Source organism: Nicotiana tomentosiformis, chromosome 4, assembly GCF_000390325.3.
Source record: "Nicotiana tomentosiformis chromosome 4, ASM39032v3, whole genome shotgun sequence".
Taxonomy (NCBI): Eukaryota; Viridiplantae; Streptophyta; class Magnoliopsida; order Solanales; family Solanaceae; genus Nicotiana; species Nicotiana tomentosiformis.
In genome coordinates, this window is record NC_090815.1 from 8,465,191 (window position 1) to 8,491,329 (window position 26,139).

General features: G+C 34.2%; 3 protein-coding genes across 4 annotated transcripts; 2 read left to right on the top strand and 1 right to left on the bottom strand.

Annotated features, from left to right (window-relative positions):
• Positions 1-6,967: 6,967 nt before the first annotated feature.
• On the top strand, positions 6,968-7,501 carry LOC138909228 (uncharacterized). Its single transcript, XM_070200416.1, has one exon. The coding sequence runs from the start codon at positions 6,968-6,970 to the stop codon at positions 7,499-7,501; it is 534 nt and encodes a 177-aa protein (XP_070056517.1).
• A 5,244-nt stretch (positions 7,502-12,745) lies between these two features.
• LOC104121448 (very-long-chain (3R)-3-hydroxyacyl-CoA dehydratase PASTICCINO 2A-like) lies at positions 12,746-18,272 on the top strand. The gene is made up of 9 exons (XM_070199543.1): positions 12,746-13,105; positions 13,864-13,975; positions 15,094-15,112; positions 15,201-15,289; positions 15,370-15,423; positions 16,803-16,873; positions 17,377-17,458; positions 17,796-17,896; positions 18,042-18,272. Exons 1-9 carry the CDS (start codon positions 13,035-13,037, stop codon positions 18,106-18,108), a joined length of 666 nt encoding a protein of 221 aa, XP_070055644.1. The 5' UTR covers positions 12,746-13,034; the 3' UTR covers positions 18,109-18,272.
• Positions 18,273-19,140: 868 nt separating this feature from the next.
• Positions 19,141-25,718, bottom strand: LOC104121449 (MADS-box protein JOINTLESS-like). Of its 2 annotated transcripts, XM_009633454.4 has the most exons (8): positions 25,167-25,717; positions 20,960-21,038; positions 20,791-20,855; positions 20,620-20,719; positions 20,345-20,386; positions 19,995-20,036; positions 19,549-19,721; positions 19,141-19,352 (listed from the first exon to the last, which is right to left on the bottom strand). In XM_009633454.4, the coding sequence occupies exons 1-8, from the start codon at positions 25,346-25,348 to the stop codon at positions 19,334-19,336; spliced, it is 702 nt and encodes a 233-aa protein (XP_009631749.1). In that variant the 5' UTR covers positions 25,349-25,717; the 3' UTR covers positions 19,141-19,333. The 2 variants fall into 2 exon arrangements, with proteins under 2 accessions (XP_009631749.1, XP_009631750.1); XM_009633455.4 differs by lacking the exon at positions 20,345-20,386 and having other exon boundaries at positions 25,167-25,718.
• Positions 25,719-26,139: the final 421 nt, after the last annotated feature.

Below are 26,139 nucleotides of genomic sequence, written 5' to 3' on the forward strand. Positions count from 1 at the left end.
TACTGTGTCATTTACCTACTGTTGTGTGCGTGCATTCCGTGAAAACTGATAGAGAACCCATTTCTCTATATAGTTTGGTGGACCCTTAGTTTCTATCATAGTAAAAAGATTTGTGTAGAGTTGCAATAAAGTTTACATAAAAGGGTCAAAGGGTATACCGATATTGGACTTTGGAAGTCAATGTTTAGCTAACCATGAGAAGATTGAGATGAGAGGATTGGTAATAATTTAACAACGACGCCTTAGTCCCAAAAAATTTAAGTTCGATTATTTCGACTATTTTGTTAGTTACACAGAGTTAGTAAGGATAAAATTTAAAACACCTTCATCCATGTTGAACCAACAAGTAGAAGTAGATGTTTTAATGTTTGAAGTTGCTTTAGATACTAAATAAAGATCGGTTGAACTTACACTAAGCTGGTACAAAATTTTGTAGACTTAAAACAAAGTTTACATGAAAGGGTCAACGGGTATACCAATATTGGACGTTGGAAGTCAATGTTTAGCTAACCATGATAAGAGTAAGATGAGAGTATAAGCTAGCAGAAGGATTGGTAATAATTTAGCAACAATGCCTTAGTCCCAAACAACTTAAATTCGGCTATTTTGTTAGTTATACAAAGTTATTAAGGATAACATTTAAAACACCTTGATCCATGTTGAACCAACAAGTAGAAGTAGATGTTTTTATGTTTGAAGTTGCTTTAGATACTAAATAAAGATCGGTTGAAAGTGGACGTAGCCCCAACAGTGTGATATTGCTTAGTCCACACACCAAGAGCGAAACTATATATGTGTGGCGGTCAACACTCTTCGCCGAAAACTTATATTGTGTATCGAATAAAATATTATTTTTTATTGATAAAAAAGGATTTTTTTTAATTTTAACTCGCGCCAGAAACTATTTACATTCGGTAGCCGAAAAAGCGTATAAAATTTGTATATAACATATATAATATATATATATATATATATATATATATATAAAATAAATATATTTTTCGGCTATTATTTTGAAAGAGATTATACAATGTCATTTTTCAAACAAAAAAAAAAGAGACTTTGAACGTTATTGCATAGCCCATAAGAAAAAGGTGTTCAAATTTTGAACACCCTTATTGAATTTTCTGACTTCGCAACTGCCACACACGATACGAGAATTTTGTCCTTGGCAACGAGAATGGTATCCTTAACAAACTATTCGGATGCCACTTGTAGGAACTATTACACAATAGCAAATGACATATATTTATGCAAACCAAAAAAACTGAAAAATCAGAACAGATGAAATTTGTACTTTGTTTAGTATACAATAACAACAACAACCCAGTATAATTTCATTAGTGGGATTTGGGAAGGGTAGTGTGTACGCAGACCTTACCCCTACCCTGGGATAGAGAGGCTATTTCTGATAGACCCTCGGCTCCCTCCCTCCAAGAACTCCCTACCTTGCTCTTGGGGTGACTCGAACTCACAGCCTCTTGATTGGAAGTGGAGGGTGCTCACATAAACTTTGGTGATTTCAGGAGTTTCGACTGACGTACTTTCACAATTGGAAAATGGTTCTCTAATTTTAAATCTACCTTATACAATTGCGGGTTATTAACATAAAAGTTGGAAAGTTAAGTAATTTGCCATAACTTTAGGGAAGGGAATATGGTAGCACACCTTTTCGCTAAGGAAGGTTTGAATGTTGGCCAAGGCAGAAATTAAATCTCTTTATGCAGTCCCACCTTGCTTTGCTATGGCAACTATGTCAACAAACAAATTATGATCTTTTCATGTTAAAATCATATAACAATAAAATACTCAGTATATTCTTACAATGTGGGGTACAAGAAAGTTAATTTGTACGTCAAATTGTAATGATCTGATCGGTCATTTTATGTAATTGTACTCGTCTTCCCTTTTGATACTTCACACATGCGTGATTTTGGTTTTTTTGACTCGGGGTAGATTGGTTTCGTTCCGGGAAGATTTCGGGTTGATTCAAATCCTTTGGTAAGACTTAGAAGCTTTAGTTAGAAATATTGACCAAACTTTGACTTTTGTGAAAACAATCTTGGAATGGTGTTTTGATGGCTCCTATAACTTCGTATCGTGATTTTGTACTTAGGTGTATGTCCGGAATCGAATTCGGGAGTTCGTATGTTGATTTGTGTTGTTTTACCGAAAATTGGCAATTTGAAGTTTAGAAGTTTGACCGTAGGTTGACTTTTGGCTATGAAGTTCATAATTTGGTTTTGGGACTTAGAATAGGTCTGTTATGCTATGTAGAATATGTCTTCAAAATTTGGTATCATTTGGAGTTGATTTGATAGGATTCAGACACTTTGTTGCAATTTTAGAGGTTCTTAAACTTTACTTTGAAATTCATGTGTTTTGGTGCCGATTTGTAGTTCAAGATGTTATTTTTGTATTTTGATCGCGAGAGCGAGTTCATATGATATTTTTAGACTTGTGTAAATATTTGGTTAGGAGCCCCGAGGGCTCGGATGAGTTTCGGACGTGTCGCGAAATGGTTTGGTCTAAAAATTGAACCGCTGGTGTGTTGATGCCTCAGGTGTCGCTATAGCGAACACCAGCATCGCAATTGCGATCCTAGCAGGGGGATCTTAGGTGTCACAATTGTGATGCCTGGGCCGCAATTGCGAATAGTGTCAGGAATTGGGTAGTTCGCATTTGCGATATAAGTGTCGCATTTGCGATGAGGACAGGCTTCGCAAATGTGAAGCTAATGTCGCATTTGCGACTTCCTTTTAAGCTATTAGTGGACACATTTGCGAGGATTTCTTCGCAATTGCGAGGCCCATGTCGCAATTGCGACAACTACAACTTATCAAAAGGGTTGAGAGTCGGGATTTTATAATATATTCTCTTATTTTAGAACCCTAGACTCGGTAGGAGGCAACTTGAAAGAGGATTTTCATCTCCAAATATTGGGTAGGTGATTCTAATCAATTTTCAACTATATTTCATGATTATATCTTAGATTTAACATCAAATTTATGTGAATCAAAGAGGAAAAAATTGGAAAATTGTGAAGTTTTTGAAAAATAAAAACTTCAGTTTTTGAGAGTCGATTTGGACTCGAATTTAAAAATTAATCACATATATGGACTCGTGGAGTTATGGGTAGTTGAAATCTACCCTTGGATCCGGGTTTTGACCAGGCGAGTTTGGGATTGACTTTTGTTGACTTTTTGAGAATTTTATAAAGATCAAAGTTTTACCTATTATAATTATTTTCCCTTGCATTGGTTGATAATATTAAGCCACTTTTGGTTAGATTTGAGCCGTATGGAGGCGAATTTTAGGGGGAAAGCTATTTCCAAGGGTTGAGTTGGCTAGTTGAGGTAAGTATCTTGCCTAACTTTGTGTGGAAAACTACCCCTTAGGATTTGGGTGGATTGTGCTATTTGTGTTAAGTGAAAGCCGTGTACGCAAGGTGACGAGTGGGTACACAGACTATATTTGGTATTTGACCGATTTAGGCTATTTAGACTCTTTTCATATCTTTAATTGAATTTCTATAGCATGTTATATCTTTCATTGTTAATCTATCCTTACATGCTTTATATGACATTGTTAGCACTTGCTCTACCTCTTACTTGTTATTTTCCTCTTACATGCTTTATTTGACATTGTCAATACTTGTTATACCTCTTACTTAATACTTTGCTCTTCAATGCCTTAGTTGAAGTTATTGCCTTCTTTATTGCCTTGTTACATCTTTAATTGTTGGGTTACTTTACTTGAAGTTGTTATGTCATGAAATATCTTCTTGTTGAGTTATTGGTGTTGAAGTTGTAAAAGTCGTTATCAGGTTGAGGTGAAGTATTTAATTGTTAAAATATCATTCTTATTGAATAATTCACATTCATTTTGTTATTGTTGAGATTCTTGTACACATTGTGGTTGAGCCATGGAGTAGTTGTTGTAGAAATATTGGTATTGTTGATTTTGGCAAGTTGTGGCATATGGCACTAATGGTGCGAGTTGTTATTGTGTTGTAATATTGATGTGCATGTAGCGGTATAAGGATGGGGTTAATATGCATGCGGTGGTAGAAGGTGAGATTTATGTGCGTGTTGCTAGTAAGGGAATTACTTGAAGCCACATGACGACATAAGGTGGGTTTAAGTGCATGTAGCTATTTCGGGAAAACTGTTTTCAAAAATTATCTAAATGTAAGGCTCACGCGACGGTATAAGAGAAGATTGTGATTGAAATTGAGAAATGTGAATACGAGGCGGTACCTCGGCTGTGATTCTTGTTGTGCATCTCATGTTGAAATGAGTTATAAGTTAAAGAATTTCTTATTATTTTTATTCTTCCTTGTCTTATCAGTTTTGTCCGTATTTGATTATTTGCGGTTCCCATTATTTGCTTCTTTCTTGTTGTCTTTATTCCTACAATTATGTCATTAGTTTATATTATTAAATTTACTTCGTTATCATTCATTTCTTCATTTTCCATTACTTCTCGTTATTATATCTTTGATCTATTTATCATGTCCTAATAAGTGTCTTGACCTGGCATCGTCACCACTCTACCGAGTTTAGACTTGATACTTACTGGGTATCATTATGGTGTACTCATACTATGCTTCTGCACATTTTATACAGATCCAGGTACGTCTGCCCATGCCGGACGCTAGAGATTGATTGAGTAGATGCTTTTGGAGACTTCAAGGTATACTTGTTCGACGTCTGCAGGGCTCGGAGTCACCTTCTGTTTTAGACATTCTACTATTTATTTCTTGTTTCAAAACAATATTGTATTACTAGACTATTATTACTTTTTTGTAGAGCTTATGACTCTGTTCCACCAGGTTTTGGGGAAGTGTTAGCTATTGTACTGTTGAGCTTTATTATAATAGTGGTTAATTTGAGGTTTTAGTATTATTTCCGCTATTTTTCTATGCATGTTAGGATTACCTAGTGTTAGAGACTAGGTACCATCACGACATCCTACGATGAAAAATCAGGGTTGTGACACAAACTTACCCTTACCTTGAGTAGGTATAGAGTTTGTTTCTGATAGACCATCGACTAAAAAAATCATCTCTCACTAGGTTTGAAAAAGAAAAATAATAGTAAAAAGCTATATTGAAAATAATAAAATAGTCTTAAAACCATACCAGAAATTATATGTCAACTGATAAGTTAATGCCTTGTAAAAAAGAGATTGTGCACGATGATTGTTTTTTCACTATGTTCGAAAATAAATTCTGTAAAAGTAAACAAAAATAGAAATAGAAGCAGAAAAACTAAAAGTTTCGAGCTCAATAGAAAACTGTGTGACCTTAAGGAATTTAATCCCCTCACTGTTTGTTGCCCAATGTTAGTAGATTAATTCCTCCCAGGATAGAACATAACAATTATTCTGTAATACCGACAATGAAAATTACAGAACTTCATCGAACTCAACAAACGGTAGCAAACCATACTAGAACTTACATTTTGTGTTTTAAAAATATGCAGTATGTAGAAGAGAGAGAGAGAGAGAGAGAGAGAGAGAGAGAGAGAGAGAGAGAGAGAGAGAGGAGACTGCTTTCAGATTTTTGGTGTGTGAAAAAATGAGGCAAAACCTCTGAATTTATAGTCACACAGTCTGAGTTAAATAGGTGCGAAGATACATGTTCACATAAGGTAGTGTCATTTCGGCAAAAACATTTGAATTTCTGTTTGGTCGCAAATTTTAAATTCGCAAATAAGAGTTAGAAAATTAACCACAACTTTAAAATATAAAATCTGCACAAAAGGTATCAGAAAAAATAAAAATAAATAATGGAAAAGGAAAATAAATTTGGTCAGTGTTATAAATATATTATATTATGGATGTTCATTTAGTATTCTGTTGTAAATAAACTTCCTGAAGAAGCTTATCTATATGAGACTCTGCCGTAAATATGTTTATCTATTTAGTACTCTATTGGAAATAAGTCTCCTGAAGAAGCTTATCCTTTTAGTACCCCGTTATGGATAAATATCACTCCCGGTAGAAGATTATCTATATCTGGTATAATGAGCTTATCCTTTCAGTACCACGTTATGGATAAACATCACACCCGGTAGAAGATTATCTATATCTGATACAATGAACTTATCCTTTCGGTACCCCGTTATGAATAAATATTACTCCCGGTAGAAGATTATCTATATCTGGTACAATGAGCTTATCCTTTCGGTACTCCGTTATGGATAAACATTACCCCCTGTAGAAGATTATCTATATCGGGTACAGTAGCAGCTTACACAGCAGCTTGCAGAATCAACTTACACAACAACTTGCTTTCTTGTATAAATAAAGGAGATTTCAGTTCATTATGAAAATAAGTTTGAAATTTGAATAATATATCAGTTTCTCTCTATACTTGTCTTTACTTTACAGTCTTTATTTTATAACACGTTATCAGCACGAGACTCTGCCATCTCGAGCAAATACTTTAAAAGTATCAGAGGTACGGACTTTCTTTTTCTAAATAATGTCAAATCTTTCTAAACTTGAATTTGTAGCCCTCGATATATCGGGCAAAAGCTACATGTCTTGGGTGCTTGATGCTGAAATTCATCTTGATGTGATGGGTCTGGCAGACACCATCAAGGACGAAAATCAAGCATCAAACCAAGACCGTGCCAAAGCAATGATATTCCTACTCCATCACTTTGATGAAGGATTGAAAATGGAATATCTCACTATTAAAGATCCAGTCATACTGTGGAATAATTTAAAAGATAGATATGACCACCTGAAGATGGTCGTTCTTCCACAGGCACATTATGATTGGACTCATCTAAGGCTACAAGATTTTAAATCTATCAGTGAGTATAATTCTTCTATGTTCAGGATTATTTCCTAATTGAAATTATGTGGTGATAATATTACTGATCATGATATGTTGGAGAAAACTTTCACCATTTTTCATGCCTCGAATATGCTCCTGCAGCAACAATATCGAGAGATGAGATTCAATAAGTATTCTGAACTTATCTCACATCTTCTTGTGCCCGAGCAACATAATAGGCTATTAATGAAAAATCATGAAAGTCGACCTACTGGTTCTTGTCCATTCCCTGAAGTGAATGAGACGAACTTTCACCAAGCAAAGCGTGGAAGAGGGCGTGGCCCCAATTGTGGTCATGGCTGTGGTCGGGGAAGAAACTCTAATTATGGTAATAATAATATACCAAAGAACCCTCTTCACCACCAGCAGTGGAAAATGAAGGAACAAAAGTATGAAGCGATGCAAGCAGTAAAGGCAGAAAATGCATGCTATAGATGTGGAGGAAAAGGGCACTGGTCACGTGCATGTCGTACGCCAAAGCACCTGGTTGAGCTGTATCAAGCCTCCCTGAAGAAGACAGAGAAAAATGCTGAAGCAAATTTTATTTCTGAAGATAATTTTGACTTCATGTATTTGGATGTAGCTGATTACTTTGCACTCCCGAAAGGAGAAATAAGTCATGTGATCGGTGATAAATCTGTAGAAATGTAAATATTTTAATTTTTGTTGTTTGTAATAGATAGTATGGTTATGTAATTGTTGTACATAAATAAAAGTTATGCTTTGACAATGATGTTTACTATCATATTTATTTTGTTTATGTCATTTTGAAGAATATGGATAATACTCAAATTATGTTTGGATCAAAGACCAATCATGAAGATATTTGTGTAATTGATAGTGGAACAACTCATGCCATATTCAAAGATCAGAAATACTTTTCTTATTTGCATAAGGAAAAAGCAAATGTTTCAACAATTTCTGGTAATATAAGTTTAATTGAAGGCTCCGCAAGAGCCACTATATTTCTGTCTAAGGGAACAAACTTATTATAGATAATGCATTATTCTCCTCCAAGTCCCGAAAAACTTGTTGAGTTTTATAGATATCCGCCGAAATGGGTATCATGTTGAGACGATAGATGAAATGAATATGGAATATCTTTGTATTACAAAGAATGTTTCTGGGCAGAAGTGTATTGTAGACAAGTTACCAACTCTATCTTCTGTCTTATACTATTCAAAGATTAGTACTGTTGAAGCACATTCTATCGTAAACCAGAAGTTTACTGATTCAAATATTTTTGTGCTTTGGCATGGCCGTTTGGGCCATCCTGGATCAATAATGATGAGACGGATTATTGAAAATTCGAGTGGGCATCCATTAAAGAACCTGGAGATTCTTACAAATAATGAATTTTCTTGTGATGCTTGTTATCAAGGCAAAATGATCACTAGACTATCACCAATGAAGGTTGGCATTGAATCCCCTACCTTTTTAAAACATATATATGGGGATATATGTGGACCTATTCACCCGCCAAGTGGGCTGTTTAGATATTTTATGGTCCTAATAGATGCATCTTCAACATGGTCTCATGTGTTCCTACTATCATCTCGCAACCTGGCATTTGCAAAGCTATTAGCCCAAATAATTCGATTAAGGGAACAATTCCCAGATTATCCTATAAAGGCTATTAGCCTTGATAATGCTGGAGAATTCTCATCTCAAGCTTTTGATGATTATTGTCTATCAGTATGGATAAAAGTTAAACATCCGGTAGCTTATGTTCATACTCAAAATGGCCTTGTAGAGTCATTTATTAAACGCTTGCAATTGATAGCAAGACCACTACTTATGAAAATAAAATTGCCCATTACTGTTTGGGGCCATGCTATCTTGCATGCAGCATCACTTATCCGTCTCAGACCGATACATTATAATAAATACTCTCTGTCACAATTAGTTTATGGTCATGAACCAGATATTGTCCATCTACGAATTTTTGGATGTGCTGTATATGTGCAGTAGCACCACCACAACGTAGTAAGATGGGCCCATAGAGAAGGTTAGGAATATATGTTAGGTTTGAATCACCCTCTATTATTCGCTATCTTGAACCATTGATGAGAGATTTATTTACTGCTCGATTTATAGATTGTCAGTTTGATGAAATAAATTTCCTATAATTAGGGGGAGAGAAAAAGGAAATCAAAAGAGAAATTGTGTGGAAAATTTCATCATTATCTCATTTTGATCCATGTACCCCTATATGTAATCAGGAGGTCCACAAGATCATCCATTTATAAAATATAGCAAATCAAATGCCAGACACGTTTACTGATTTGAAAAGGATAACTAAGTCACATATCCCTGTAGAGAATGTACCTATCCGAATTGATGTCCCAACAGGACCATCTACTAGCATGAGAGCTAGTGAACCTAAAGCACGCCTGAAGCGTGATAGGCCTTTGGGTTCTAAGGATTAAAATCCTCGAAAAAGAAAATCAACAAATGATCAAAATGATACTATGAAGGGATCCCCTGAAGAGACCCAAGATCTGATTAGTTCTGAGATTCCTGAAGAAATCAATGAACTCGAGACTAAGATTTTAATAAGTTCTACTGGTGAAGGAATTAATTTAAATCGATCCAAAATAGTGGTGGATAATATTTTTGAATACAATGTTGTACTTAACATTATGCAAGATATTGAGGATCTTGAACCCCGATCTGTCGAAGAATGTCGACAAAGATCTGATTGACCAAAATGGTAAGAGGCAATTCAATCAGAATTGAACGCACTTGCTATAAGAGAGGTCTTTGTACTAGTAGTCCAAACACCTTCTGGTATAGAACCAGTTGGTCATAAATGGGTTTTTGTGCAAAAAAGGAATGATAAGAATGAAATTGAAAGATATAAAGCTACAAGGATTCTCACAACGACCTGGAGTCGATTTTGATGAAACATATTCACCTGTTATGGATGCCATAACATTTCGATATCTCATCAGTTTAGCACTACATGAAAAGCTTGAAATATATCTAATAGATGTAGTTACAGCTTATCTGTACGGTTCACTTGATAATGAAATTTATATGAAAATCCTCGAACGACTTAAAATGCCTGAAGCAAATCCAAAATCTCGGGAAATGTATTCAATCAGATTACAAAGATCTTTGTATTTGTTAAAGCAATCTGGGCGTATGTGGTATAATCGCCTTAGTGAATCTTTGCTTAAAGAGGGTTACATAAATGATATTATTTGTCCATGTATTTTTATAAAGAAAATGGCATCAGAATTTGTTATACTTGCTGTTTATATTGATGACATAAATCTTATTGGAACTCCAGAACAGCTCCAAAAGGAAATTGAATATCTTAAGAAAGAATTTGAGATGAAAGATCTTAGAAAGATAAAACTTTGTCTTGGTCTGCAAATTGAATATTTAACAGACGAGATCTGTATCCATCAATCTGCCTATACAGAAAGGGTCTTAAAACGCTTTTACATGGACAAAGCGCACCCATTGAGTACATCAATGGTTGTTCGATCACTTAAAATGAATAAGGATTTGTTCCGACCTCCAGAGATGGAGAACTCCTTGGTCCCGAAATACCTTATTTTAGTACAATTGGTGCACTTATGTATCTTGCTAATGCTACAATGCCTGATATAGCATTTAATGTTAATTTACTAGCAAGATATAGCTCTTCTCCTACATGGAGACATTGGAACATGATTAAGCATATATTGCGATAATTAAAGGGAACACTTGATATGGGTTTATTTTATTCTAACAAAGGTAGTGCAGATCTTGTTGGTTATGCAGATACAAGTTATTTATTTGATCCATATAAAGCTCGATCTTAAACCGGATACGTGTTTACATGTGGAGGTACTGTCATATCATGATGCTCTACAAAGCAATTTATTGTTGCTACTTCTTCAAATAATGCTGAAATAATAGCTATTCATGAATCAAGTAGGGAATGCGAATGGTTGAGATCAGTGATTTATTTTATTCAAGGAAAATATGATTTGGAATGTGATAAAAGATCCACAATTTTATACGAAGACAATATTGCATGCATAGCCCAATTAAAGGGGGAATTTATAAAAGGAGATAAAACGAAGCACATTTCACCAAAATTATTCTACACACATGATCTTCAAAAATGGTAACATTGATGTACATCAAATCCGTTCAAGTGACAATCTGACAGATTTATTCACTAAATCTTTGCCAACTTCAACTTTTGAGAAGATGGTATACAAAATTGGAATGCGGAGACTCAAATATTTGAAACAGTATTTTTATCAGGGGAGTAAAATACGCGCTATACTCTTTTTTCCTTACTAAGATTTTTTCCACAGGATTTTCCTTATAAGGTTTCTAATGAAACAACTAGTTATGCGTATTACTAAATATGTGTACTCTTTTTCCTTCACTAGGATTTTTTTCCACGGGATTTTTCCTAGTAAGATTTTAATGGGGTACATTATCTTTTAATGAACATCCAAGGAGGAGTGTTATAAATATATTATATTATGGATGTTCATTTAGTACTCCATTGTAAATAAGCTTCCCGAAGAAGCTTATTTATATGAGACTCCGCCATAAATATGTTTATTTATTTAGTACTCTATTGAAAATAAGTCTCCTGAAGAAACTTATCCTTTCAGTACCCCGTTATGGATAAACATCACCCCCGGTAGAAGATTATCTATAGCTGGTTCAATGAGCTTATCCTTTTAGTACCCCGTTATGGATAAACATCACACCCAGTAGAAGATTATCTATATCTGGTACAATGAGCTTATCCTTTCGGTACCCCGTTATGGATAAACATTACCCTCGGTAGAAGATTATCTATATCTGGTACAATGAGTTTATCCTTTCGGTACTCCATTATGGATAAACATTACCCCCGATAGAAGATTATCTATATCTGGTACAGTAGCAGCTTACACAGCGACTTGCTTTCTTCTATAAATAGAGGAGATTTCAGTTCATTATGAAAATAAGTTTGAAGTTTGAATAATATATCAGTTTCTCTCTATACTTGTCTTTAGTTTACGGTCTTTATTTTATAACAGTCCGCTGATTGTGCACCAAAAGTTATACTTACAGGATTTTTGAGCTTACCTTGTGGTTTCTTGAAATAAATAAAAAACTTTTAAAATGTATTTTGATATTGGGGGAAATAGAGGTTGGCCTAATTTTATAACCACCCTTAGGTAGTCAAAGATAATTTTAGGAAAGTGAACAGACAAGCTAACATGTTATTGTTTTTTTGCCTATCTATTTCCCCAACTAATAAGCCCACCAATATTCTCTTTTAACATATGGACTGTCCCAACTGTTTCTTGAATGCTTAGGACCCGTTTGACCATAAAATAAAATTAAAAATTAAAAAAAAAATATTTTTTTTTCGGTTAAGTTGAATTTCGCAGTTTTTCAAAAAAATTAAAATTCCAAAAAGTTTTTTTTCTTCATAAATTCAAAATAGCTCCAAATTGTATTCATGTCCAAATATATCTCTAATTTTTAAATATCATTTTCACTTAAATTTTTTTTTAAAATTTTTTCGGAATTTTACAATTCTTATGTCCAAACGCCCAGTTAAATTAAAAGGCAATTTTCACCTGGACAACTTTGTATTCCTCGACAAAAGTAACTTGTAATTTTAGTGTAAATAAAAATCTTTTAAACATATCACGTTAAATCCCAAAAAAAAAGAAAAAGAAAAAAAGATGAAGAAAGATTGAGTGACAGAGTGTTGATATCTAAAAATAGCAATTTATTTTACTTCACTATATCAGGAAATTACACATCTCATTTTCGAATATTTCCAGAAATGTGCCTTTTCTTAAGGAAATTCGATGTGACTCGACTCTTTTTCTAACCATAAATATGGGGTGCCCCAGATGTAAATCCGACCCATTTACGTACGACATCGTTTCCTTGTCCCTAACACCATTAATAAGCTTCCCAGATTTGAATGAATAGCAATCAATCCGCTGAGCGTTGACAGTTGAGAATCAAAACTGAGTGTCAGATAAACAAGAATGTGACACTGTTGACTGTTCTTTAGCAGATCTATTAGTAGTTCATCTAACTCACCTACAACAATTAATTACTCATAATTAGCTCTCTCTTCAAATACCCAATTGGAATTATTTCTATTTCTTCTCAAAGTTTATTTTTTAAGAGTTTTTAAGCTTTTTGGAGTGCTTCAATGGCTGGAGTTTTATCAGCTCTTAGACGTGTATACCTCACCCTTTACAATTGGACTGTCTTTTTTGGATGGTATGTTCAATCCCCACTTTTTTCTTTTTTCTATTATTATTTTCCATTTGCTTCCGTTGTCCTATTACCTTGTTGATGTTATTGTTTGTTTATTGCTCCCTATTCTGTTTTTGAGCCGAGGTTCTACCGGAAACAGCATATCTAACTTCATAAGCTAGGGGTAACATATGGGTACACACTACCCTCCCCATATCCCACTTGTGTGATTTCACTGGTTTTATTGTTTGTTTATTACTCCTTGTTCTGTTTTTTAGCCGATGTTTTACCGAAAGCAGTCTATCTACCAAGATATGCGTACACACTACCCTCCCCATACCCCACTTATGGGATTTCACTGAATTTGTTGTTGTTGTTGTTGTTGTTGTTGTTGTTGTTGTTGTTGTTGTTATTCTATTATTATTTTCTCTAGTCGCACACTACATTGGCATCTAAGAGATTCAGAGGCGGATCAAGGATTTTAATGTTCTGGTTACGAGTTTGGAATTCTACCATATCTCATTAGATTTATTTGGTTTGAAACTTATTATTTATTCTTATTTACTGTGATTTTTAAACACATATACAGTACAGTTCCGAGCCAAAGTTATTGGTTCGAATGAACTATATGAAATTTTTGGGATTGAAATGTTGTTGGTTGAATGATTGATTGGCTGTTTGATTTTTGTTTTTTTTATTATTAGTTAACTGCAGATTTGATTTCTCTCTCTTTACTACTCTGATATTTTGTACAAATTGTAAATTGGTAATTGGAAATTCAGGTTTCAAGTTTTTTATCTTGCTGTGAAAACACTGAAAGAGTCAGGGCATGAACATGTCTATGAAGCTGTAGAGAGGCCTCTGCTCTTAGCTCAAACCGCTGCCATTTTAGAGGTAAACTCCCACCAAGGCTATGCTTTTAGGATTTAAATTATCTACACTGACAGCGTAAAGTTTATTTTACACTATTAGTGAATTTTTACCTGTGATAGCAGGTCAGTTATCATTTTAACGAGATTACCAATTAAATTTTCTAATTATGTAACAAGTGACATGATTATATAAATAATTTTTATACTATCAATGCACATAACTTAAACTCATAATTTTATAATAATGTATATAATAACTGGGTTTTTTTTTGTGGGGTTGGGGTGGGGGAGGGGGTTGAATGCTATTTATTCTCTGTATAAATATTGGGTATGATAGTTGATAAATGTGGTTGATGATACATTAAATTCTCCTCACTCATATTCATGATTCAGTTTTCCTAAAAGGCTGAATCTTTAATGGGTATGAGAGATATCTATTTTAGGAAATTACACCAATCAGATCTGCTTTCATTCAAAGATGTTGTGTCAAATTTGGCAATTGTAAAGGGATGTAGCTGAAAGATGTTAGAGTGAGTTAGTATTTGGCCAGAATAGTCAGTTAAGTGTAGTGTTACTAAAAGCTTTTTTTGGGGAATTCCCAAAAGATAATTTTTATGTTATTGCAAATTTTTCGTTTTTCAAATTTCCGAACTTTTTCTTTTGTAAAATGTGAAAATAATGCACTAATGAAGCTTGGTGGAAAAATAAACTCTAAAAGATGATACCTACTTTCGTAAGATCTGTGTCTAATGACAATGCTTTTTCTTTCTAATCGTTAATAATAGTTACTTAAATCTAATGAATGAACAAGAGGTAGTTCGGAACTTGATAATGATAATAGCTCACTCTCTTGGATATCCTTCTTGCAACTCACATGTAGTTAAGCTCCGTTAGCTGAAACCGACATGTAGTTGGTTGTTTGTGCCGTCCCCCATTCTCTTATTATATGCTTATGGATTTTCTTAACCAGTTTTGAGGTAACTAATTGTTGCTGAGAAAAAGTGATATTATTTTTTGTATGGTATTTTTTTTTTTTTTTTTTTTTTGATAAGGTATTTTTTGTATGGTATTATTATCATTAAATGCAATGGACTGGGATGCTAACTTGTTAAGTTCTTTTTCGCATGAACTGCGGAACAGATTCTTCATGGTTTAGCGGGTAAGTTTACTTGATCACAAGCCTAAATAAGCCCGCGAGAAGATTTTGCACTTAAATAACCTTTTCATTTTTCTTCAACCTTAACTAGGTCTGGTAAGATCTCCAGTATCAGCTACTCTTCCACAGATAAGTTCAAGATTATATGTAACCTGGGGTATTTTATGGAGTTTCCCTGAGGTTAGCTTGATTATTTTCCTCTTATTTCTACATGGCAATGTAAAAATATTTTTTACTAATGAATTGGTTTGTCGATGCAGCTCCGGTCTCATATACTTGTCAGTTCTCTAGTGATTAGCTGGTCTATAACAGAGGTGAGCCTTGCTTATTCATAAGCTTTAAACTTTTTTATGTTAAGATGTTTATTTATAGTAACTTGAGTTTTCAAGTCTCCCGAGAATAACTGCAATAGTCGGAGCATCATCACTTTATTAATCAAATAGAAAAAGATCAGTTCTCTTACCAGGTATGCTCTTTCTTTATTTTGTTTACTATAAGTTGAAGAGTGAAGAAAAGAGAACATTGAACAATTGAAAGTAAAAACCCGAGGCTTATGGTGGTACCCCGTAATTGAAGGTGTAGAGAAATTGTTTTCCACCACTCGTTGCAGGGAATCCATCTTATTATAATTTCACAATTGAAACTAGATTGAAGATGCCTCTGACTTTAGGTGGAGAATAAATTCTTAACTGCGCCTTGATTTTGTTTATTCTTTTTTTGTAAAAATGTCACAGTATGCATCGCTGAACAACACCTTTTTTCAAATAAACCATTGACATTACTATTTTTTTCTCATTCTTTTCTAGTCTTTTATAGTTTTACATCAAGTTTTGATTTCTCAATAAATTGGCACTCAAATGATTATGATGCATGTCCTTCTGTGCTTTGGAAGTAACAGTAAGAGCAGCGAGCTTTTTTGGCTAGACAAATGAGAAAATATAGATTCTTTAACATCTGACCTCGTATGCATTTTTTTTCTAGGAAGATTTGATCGTTCGTGATTGTAAGATTGATACAATACCCTCAATCATAGTCCATGGCTTGATTCTTTCTGCTTGTCATATCCAAGTCTAACATTCATGAATTATGCTTTTTGATGTACTAGAAGTCTAGAACATCATTAAAATGTAGCATGGACAATTAGTGCTGAAATTACCCTTGAGGTTACTCTTTCTGCTCTTGTTTAACTTGGGTTTTATGTCCCAATCAACACAGCAAAAGGATATTAGCCTGCTATCTTCAATATATGCTGCAGAACCTAGTGAAATATATCTTAAAACCTGAGGCCAAATTGGTTCCTGAAAGACCTTCGCTTAAATGTGCCCAATTGAGGGTATTGTATCAATCATCACAAATGCAAGGTTGGTGGGGAAGGGAGGGTGGGGGATAAGTAGGATTTAGCCATCCCAATCATCCTTGCTCCGTCATTGCCTCAATAATTTTGTGAGAGCATATTAGACTGATTTTTATGTCATGGCACGATGGTGTAATTAAGTGCTTGTATCATTGTTCTGCTCCCTCTCTTTCCATTCACTAACTTCTCGCTGTGATCAAGGGTCATATCTATTATTAACCAGTGCTTGTTGTACACTTGTACTCATTTACAAAAGATGTTGATAATTGTTATCAGTTCATGGTTAAGTAACAATGTAACATGTTGATAATTAGTTTAATCTTTCTGCTCAAACTTCAGATCATCCGCTATTCATTTTTTGGGACAAAAGAAGCATTTGGTTCTGCACCTTCCTGGCTCTTGTGGCTAAGGTATGACTCTAATTTTGAGAGCATGGTAGATGAGTTTGCGTGATAACAAACCACCTTATTTGATCCATTTAAAATGAACCACCTATGTATCTTTTCAAATAATGACACAACACAGTGACCAGTCATATTCTTATTGCTTTCATTTGGTTAGAGCAATTTTTTTTTTCCTAAACACAAATCCATTTTGATAGCCTTTTTTTCTATTAGTCATGGTTAAGTATCCAAACAAAGATTCCCTTTGGAAGAGAGGTGGCCAGTGATGACATACAAACTGTGAAATAAGTTACAGGAAATAGGAAAGAAAGGAAAAAAGCAATTAAAGTGGTTTGACAAGTGCTTCACATATAGGACTAATATAGAGACCATTATATGAATGGAGGACCCATCAGATTCGCACCTAGTTTGTCTTCTCTAGTAGTGGCAAATACCTTCTCAAGCAGGTTCTTTTTTAGTCTTATTTGCGCCTCAAAGTCCAACTTCAAGTATTGATTTTTTTCGTGCAGGTATAGTACCTTCATGTTGCTGTATCCTACTGGCATCACAAGTGAAGTTGGTTTAATATACAGCGCCCTGCCTTACATCAAGGTACTGAGACAATGTGTCTCCCTTTCGACTCATACAAGTTACAGTAAATAAGAAGTCATATACTGAAAGCATCATTAGATTTTGAAGAGTTTGTTATTTTATTTTTTTCACAAAAGAAGTTGGAAATTCTGCACCCCTCCTGCTCCTGTGCTGAAATAAAAACTGATTTGCTTTATAGTTTTTATCTTAGCCTCTCAGAGACACTCGCGCATAAATTTCTGCACCTATATATACCTAGTTTATTGGGCTCTTGTAATTGGAATTCTGCTCCTTGCCTCAGCTTCTGATTGTTCTGTTTATATGCGTGGTCTCTTCTAATCGAGCTATATTTTTCCAGGGATCTGAGAAGTATTCTCTTAGGATGCCGAACAAATGGAACTTCTCTTTTGATTACTACTATGCAGGACTTGTTGCCCTCGGTATCTATGTCCCAGGCAAGTATCCTTTCACTAAAATATCTCCTCCTAGGCCTCAAATGCACGCTCATTTCTTTAACTTTTTGCAGTATTTCTTTCTGTTTTAGATTTTGATTAGTTTGCTAAAAGTTATGAATTCATTAGAGGATATTCTGAATTGCAGGCAGTCCTCACATGTATGGTTACATGCTCGGACAGAGAAAGAAAGCTCTCTCCAAATCGAAAAAGGAGTAGACTTGATCAAAATGCAGCTGTTAGGGATTGTATTTTTGCAAGTGATTTATTCTGAATCAATGTATTGCAACTATTTTCATGTTTCTTTTATTGATTTAAACAATAGAATGATTTTGCATTTCTCTTCTGAAAACCTAGTGGTTTAATGAAAAATCACTTACAGATTGCTGAGTTTCCGTTAGAGCTAAACAAAGGATTTACGAAAGTTGGTATAAATTATCAGAGAAGGTTAGTAATTCTCAAAGCAATAAAGTAAAATTACACAACCACAATAACAACAAACCCAGTGTAATCCCACAAGTGGAGTCTGGGCTAAGGGTAATATGTAGGGGTGTTCATGGTTCGGTTTGAATCGGTTTTTCCCTAAAAAAAAATCAAACCAAGTGAGTCGGTTTTCAAATATTAGAACCAAATTAAACCAATTAAATCAGTTTTTTATCGATTCTGTTTTTGTCAGTTTTTTCTTAAATATGAGATATACACTACCAAACACATATTCCGGCGACTATATTTTAACATAACACTATCAAACCAATTGCTCTTTGAGAAATCTATCATTTACCAAGATATATTGATGATAATTGAACCAAATAGTGATGAATAATTTTAGGACTCAATTAAAAATAAATTATTTTTAACATGAAATAAATAATTGTACTTAACAAAAGAAAACTACTAATAAAATTAGAATGTAAAGGCAAAGAACTAGATTAAAAAAGTGCAAACTATTAAAATGTAACATAAAATTTTAGAAACTTTGTATAAAAATATACATATACATAGGTATAATGATAAATTTTAAATAGCTACTTCTATATTCGATTTGATTCGATTTTTTCGGTTATTTTTTGATTAAAACTAAAACCAAATCAAATATGGTCAGTTTTTAAAATTCAAAACCAAACCAAATCAAACCACAAAAGTATCGATGTTTTTAGTTAGTTTGGTTCGGTTTTCGATTTGGTTCGATTTTTTAGGTTTTTGTGAATACCCCTAGTAATATGTATACAAACCTTACCCCTACTTAAAAAATTTGAGAGACGAAGATATATACATTCACAAAGAAAAAGTGATATTACAATGACATAATTCAATTTCCAACTGTTGTCAATAGTTGGTAGTCACACATACACATTTCTTGAGTTAGCTTTTACATTCCACATTTCGGTAGTTAGCCACATTGCACACAGAAGATGTTGATCTTTAGCTAACTTTGCCTTTCCCTTCAACCTGGGTAAGGCAACCTGCCATAGCAAAAGAAAATTAAGACAAAACAAGTCATCCGCATGATAATTTATATGTAAATCTCTATGATAAATATTTATAGAAAACTCAGTTAAAATGATAACTAATCTGCTATCACATGTTAAAATTCATTGATTATATAATTTTTTTATTATACGATCAGTATATCCGGGGGGGGGGGGGGGGACAACTAACCCGAGCTTTAGAGAAGTATCGGAGCTGTGGTCCTCTAGAGGTGGGGGACTAGTAGAGTTACATGCATTATTGACGGACTCAGAGGATTGACGTTCCTCGTAATATATGTTTTCTGATCCAACTGCTACTACAATTGCTGGATGTTTGCTGCTGTTGTTCGATATTTCCATCACCTTCACAAAGATTTCGCAGTAGTTACTATCAGTAAGTATGAAAGGAAGCATTGATGCAATAATAAAAGTTGGCGTTAGTGTGACCAGAAGGTCACGGGTTCAAACGGCAGAAATAACCTCTTGCAAATGTTCCAGGTAAGGCTGCGCGTATACATGACTCAATGCGGTCCGGTCTTCGCCGGACCCTGCACGTAGCGGGAGCTTAGTGCACCGAGCTGCTGCGCGCAAACCTTGCCACCAGTTAATAAAGAGACTTTCCAGTTGTGTTCTTACCTGCTGTTTCAATCTTTCATTCTCCTCCATTAGTTGCATGCCCTGTAGATTATACAATATCTTCAGCCTTGTGGAATATTATGAAAGTGAAAATATGATAGCCAATTTTGTAGAATGTAAATTCATTAACTACTCAAATTTTAAGCTTTGGCATATATGATATTCTTTATAATTTATATCTATCAAATCTACTTTTCAACCATCATTTTATTTAATTTTTCACTTTAGCTGATGTAACAAGCAAGTCAAAGTAACATTTTTTTAAATTTTGCGTTTAGTGAAACAACATTATACACCAGAAAGAAAAAGTACTAAGCTAACACAAATGCACAAGCAATTTGGTTACTGACCTTTACTTGAAGCTGGTTGATCTCTTTCATTATTTTGTCACCCTGAGAAAATAAACAAAGCAATTAAGTTTTATGAAGATCATTAGCTCTAGCAATCCATGACCGTGTACATAAAAAAAAAAAAGAAGGTCAGCCCTGAGCACTAAGCTCCCGCTATGCGCGGGGTTCGGGAAAGGGCTGGACCACGAGGATCTATCGTAAGCAGCCTTATCCTGCCTGCATTTCTGCCCCGGGCTACGACCCCTCTGTCCCACGCATATAAAACAATGACTAACCTTGTTCTCAATGACGCGGCTCAATCCAGCTTCAAGAGACCTCTCCAATTGTTGCAACTGCTCAACACTTAATCCTTGAAGCTCTTCTCCCCTCATTTGCCTGTTTCCATTTCATGTTAAATCTCATTTTGCATTTTTAACCAAAATAATTATTGATAGAACTATCTATACCTCAGTTGATGGCTTTTCTGAGAAATTTCCTTGGTTAATCTAGCGTAATCGCTGTTCTCTACCAGCTGCAAAGAGTACTTTCCATTTTTAGAATGAAAGTAAGTACAAAGTTGAAATAACTACAAATGCAAACACAAACTCTAAAAGTACAATGGATCAAGAAATTTACCTGCAGCTCAAGAGAAGGCTGCTCCAATTTCTGCAGATTCTTCGAGAGCAAATTATGCCTTTCAAGAATTTCTTTCATGCTTCACAGAACAAAATAAATTTTAATATCACATCCTCTCGAGATTATCTAAGTGGAGACACATGATCAATGAAGATTCATATAGCCGACTCCAACTTATTAGGACTTCCAGGTTTAGTTATTGTTGTTGTATCCTCTTGAAACGGTCAAGAATTGATAAAGAAAATATTTCTGGCAAAAGGGTTCAAAAACTACAAAATTGCCACACTTGAATTTTTAACTTGCGATCTGAAGTAATTCTACGAGTGACCTATGGAACTACACTAGAAGCCTCCCTTATGTATACTATTTGCACGGTATAATTCAAACCATGTAATGTCATGAATGAAAGCTTTTGCCCCCATTGTACCCTTGAAGGCTATATATGTTGCTCGGACCCTCAGAAAATATCGTCAGGTGTGTGTTAGATCCTCCAAAAGTAGTTATTTTTGGAGGATCCGACACGGGTGTAGCAATATTATGGAGAGTCCGCGCAACTTAGCTTGAAGGCCCTTTTGTGGTCCGCGTGAGAATCATTTGGCGCGAATGAGAATAGTATCCAAGGTTCAACTCTTTTCAGTCACATTAGTTAAAAAGACTATAATAATTGACGCGTCCAAAAAGGGTGTAGTCTTTTCCTCCTCCTTTAAGTCTATTCCACTATTTTACACCTCTTGAGAAAAGCTAATATATTTGCGACATCGGCTTCCTCCATTTGACTAAGTAGTATCACTATCTTCTTCCTCTAGTAATCATTTTCATTTGGTAAGGAAAAATCCTTAGTTCTATGTTGTATTTAAGAGCAGAAGACATGGTATATACACAGAGACGGATCCAGGATTTAAATTCTATGAGTTTAATTTTTAATATTTTTAACATTGAACCCATTATATATTTAAAGTTATGGGTTCAAATCTATTATTTTTGTAATTTTAATAAATTTTTACACATAAATTTTTACTCCGCGTCGAAAGTTATGGGTTCAATTGAACCCGTAACTCTCACACTAGATCTGCCTCTGTATATACACTTCTTGGTATGAATGTTCAATGAAAAAAAGTTTATATACATTTCCCTAAAATCTAGTTACATGCATTGAACATTCATCCAAGAATCATATATAGCAAGACTTTTGCCTTCAAACACAACGTAGAACTTGAATTTTTCCTTGACAAGCACCATTATAGAACATGATAAAGGAAAGCTAGAGGAAGGAGATTGTGATACTACTTACTCAAATGGAGGAAGCCGAAATTACACTTTTGAAACATATTAGCTTTTCCCAAGAGGGGAAGCCTTGACTAAGGAAAAAGCTCAGGAGTTGGGGAAGAAGTTGTTGGCTATGGGGGCGTGAAGGAGTAGTGGGGACGCGAGTAATGTGTGGACTACGACAACGAGCTACATTAGAGAATTAGCTGGAGATCCAAGAAAAAGTTAAAGCCAAGAAAGAGGCATATTCACTTGCCGATGGCTGACTATCATTACGTATAACAACAATTAGAAAAATAACCACAAACTCTTCAATTGGAATACCATATCCAAATTTAGTATCGAACACACGTGTTCTAATTGAAGAGTTTGTGACTATTTTTTTAAATTGTTACACGTAATGATAGTCAGCCATCAACAAATGAATGTTTGAATGCTTTCAACATTCGCTCGAGACAATTAACCGGCACGTCAGACCTTTCGCTAAGGCAATTAATCAGACGACGTCAACAGTTATATGTCCAAAAGATCGATATAATCGACATACATCCAAAGATTTGAAACAATAGCCGCTTTTGGCCTTACTTTAAGGTAAAATCTAAAATTGTTCATGATTAATTTGTATGACCTTGGGTTCACATTGAGGTTACCCAGCCACCTCCTTTAAACTCCTAGTGTTTTATCCTTGCAAAAAACTTATTGTATTTGATAAATTTTCTATAAATTCAAATACATTAGATTTTTAATGTTATCAGCTAGTCTGATGAATTTTACAGTTATTCATTTTGCTGATAAATATTTTGTTGTTGACGTTGTTCTTTGAAACACGAAAGGATTTTTAGCTCCATACAAAGAACTGCAATATCATTTGAATGACTACAAAAGGAGTGGAAGAAACTCCAAAACGGTAATGAACTACTTAATTATAGGCACTTTTCTGTAGCAACATGATTGAAAGAACTTTTGAAGCATAAAAAGTAGATTCCGAATACTACTACAAAGCATGAACAATTATGATGTGAACATGTAAATCAGAATTATAATTGCTTGTGTTGTATTGCTTAATTTATTGTGGAAACATCAAAACAGTGATGGAATATCTACAGAGTATGAACATATGATATAGTTAATTATGGTGCCGATCAACAACTCATTGAAATTAATAATGTTGCTTCGTTTTCTCAGTGTGCTCATCGAGAAATGCATGCTTGAATGAAGAGATTAATTGTTCGCATAATGTGAGAGGACTATACTAAAGAATAGCTAGTTACTATTGTTGTTGATTTTTTGTACTAATAGATTTATGTAACAGAAATAAAAATTGAGGAATTGCAATAGCATAAAGTAGCTCGTACATGTGTTATCAGTTGTTATTAGAATAGCGTGTTATGGTTGGAGGATAATTTATTTACTAATTTATTATAAAAATGATAATTTTATTCTCAGCTTATCTATATACAAAGTTAATTTTGATTTTTCTAATTATAACACGATTTCAATTAAGAATTAAGCAAGTTTAGTTTTTTTGTTTCAGGCAGGATAGCCAAGTTAGAATAATTTTGATAGATTTTACAATATTCCAAAGGAATTGACTGCAGTGTGAGTTTCTTTTTCCTATAGGATTAACAAGTGCTGTCGTAATATGCTGAACATCATAGCATTAGTATTTTATCTACATCATCAGTTCTTAAGCATAATACCGGGTAAAATATATTTTGGTCATTTTATTTTAAGAAAACTTATATCAAATTAATTTTATTTAGAAACTATCGTCAGTTAGATATCTAGGTTCATATACTCCATTACTTCCTTCATAAGTGGTTACCACCCATGTTGCCCGAACTCTTCAAAAATGTTGTTGGGTGTATGTCGGATTCTCCAAATTTAGTGCATATTTGGAGGATCCGACACGAGTGCGGCTACACTTTTAGAGAGTCCGATCATCATAGGTTACCACTATCATCTTTTAAATAATATAAAGATTATTCATAAGAACTTTTATGCCGTGAGTAATTATTATGTTTAAATTTTATACGGTGATTAATAAGCAGAGATCATTATTTCCGTATTGCCTTTAGGAGTATCTTTGCTTTGGAAACTCATGTCCACATATTACTAATATTTGTTCCGTAAAAAATAATATACACATTCTCGTATAACTTATACCAATATTAGTAATACGGCATTTAGTTTTCAATATTAAATTTTGCATAACTTGCAAAATTTAATACCAAAAACTAAACCTCGTATTTAGCTATATACAGATTATATTAGTAATACAAAGTTTTATACCGAAAATCAAATCTCTGCTCAAGTTATACCAAATTTTATATCAAAACAATAAATATATATATCCTTATCCCTCAAACAAACCACAATTAGTGGCGTAAGCATCAATTACTAAAGGATTCGCCGGGAATATATCAACCAATTTAGCTACAAAATGCACTATATTGAACCACACTGAAACAATCACTTTTTTTGGTTTCCCATCCGGTGTCCGGTACCCGGATTGGAGCTCGACTATATCCGATTTTGCTTCGCATAGGGCTTCTTTCAGGAGAAAGTGTTCCTTACCAAGGATTTTTACATACCCAGAGCTCGAACCCGAGACCTCTGGCCAAGGAAAGAGCAGCTTTATCAACTGCACCACATATTTTGGTGGTACTGAAACAATCACTAAGGAAGACTAGTGTATGCATCACACCAAGGAACTTTCAAGGCAAAAACACAAAGAAAAATTTTCGATTTCATTTTGAGCTTAATCAGTATGAGATAAGCTAAAAAAAAGTATTCAGAATGAGAAACTAGCTAGAGAACATAAATTTATTTACAAACTAAACTTGTTTGAGTATACTCTATTCACAATATATATGTAAAGCAATAGCTAGCTTTGTAAACACACACACACAAAAAAAAAAACACATACACACACACATACCTGGAGCTAGAATAGTCAAAGAGTTTTCCAGTAGAAGAGAAAATGATGAGAGCAACATCAGCATCACATAAAACTGAAAGTTCTTCAGCTTTCTTGAAAAGCCCTCTTCTTCTCTTTGAAAAAGTGACTTGCCTTGCTGTTGCGTTATCAATTTTCTTGATCTGAATTTTGTCTTTTACCATTTTGAATATATATCAATATTTCAAGAATTACCAACTTCACAGAATAAACCAGAATATAAAGAGATGGATGTGTAAGAAAATGGGAGTGACCTATTAATATCTATAGAGTGGTGCACAAGGCTTTCTATTTTGGAGATTATGTTGAGGACAAGCTTTGCAAAAAGCTGGTGATATTTTTGCCAAAATTAAAGACGAAAAAGAGAACAAAAACCCTAAAGAGAAAGTGTATTTTGCGGCGGGGGGGGGGGGGGGGGAGCTTTGGAAATAGCAAAAACAATCCTTATTTGGCCATTGATTTTGGTTTTCAAGATCCAGATGAATGGGAGAGAAGAGACTTTTGTATGTAACACACAATTAGATGGTGGGTATAACAGAATAATAAAAGGAGGAAAAAGATAGCGATTGGCGGAAAAAGAATTTATTACTTTTCCAAGTTTGGGTTCGGTCGTTTGGCGGATGTATTAGAGAAAATTATGCGCGCATTAATTGCTTATTTTATTAGTCTCTTATTTGGTACATTTTTTCAACACGTGTATTACATAATTATACAACCTATTTGATATTATTTTATGTATAACTAATACATAAAAACTATAGTATTAGCAATACCAAGAATATTAATGGATGCATTAGCATGGTTATAGACAAAATTATTCTCATACACCCTACCAAACAACCCCTTAGGGCTCATTTGATATGAGGGATAAGGAATAATTAATCTCGGGATTAAATTTAAGAAGAGCTTATCTCATATTTGGTTGAAAGAAAATTGCGGTATAATTAATCTCGGG

Bases quoted from the DNA above. Each gene is read 5' to 3' on its own strand.
- LOC104121448 (XM_070199543.1), top strand. From the start codon at position 13,035: ATGGCTGGAGTTTTATCAGCTCTTAGACGTGTATACCTCACCCTTTAC. The intron at 15,424-16,802 runs GTGAGCCTTGCT...CTCAAACTTCAG, and splicing joins TTAGCTGGTCTATAACAGAG to ATCATCCGCTATTCATTTTT. The intron at 17,459-17,795 runs GTACTGAGACAA...ATATTTTTCCAG, and splicing joins GCGCCCTGCCTTACATCAAG to GGATCTGAGAAGTATTCTCT.
- LOC104121449 (XM_009633454.4), bottom strand. From the start codon at position 25,348: ATGGTAAAAGACAAAATTCAGATCAAGAAAATTGATAACGCAACAGCA. The intron at 21,039-25,166 runs GTATGTGTGTGT...TGTTCTGTGAAG, and splicing joins TTTGACTATTCTAGCTCCAG to CATGAAAGAAATTCTTGAAA. The intron at 19,722-19,994 runs GTAAGAACACAA...ATCTTTGTGAAG, and splicing joins ATGAAAGATTGAAACAGCAG to GTGATGGAAATATCGAACAA.
- LOC138909228 (XM_070200416.1), top strand. From the start codon at position 6,968: ATGAGATTCAATAAGTATTCTGAACTTATCTCACATCTTCTTGTGCCC.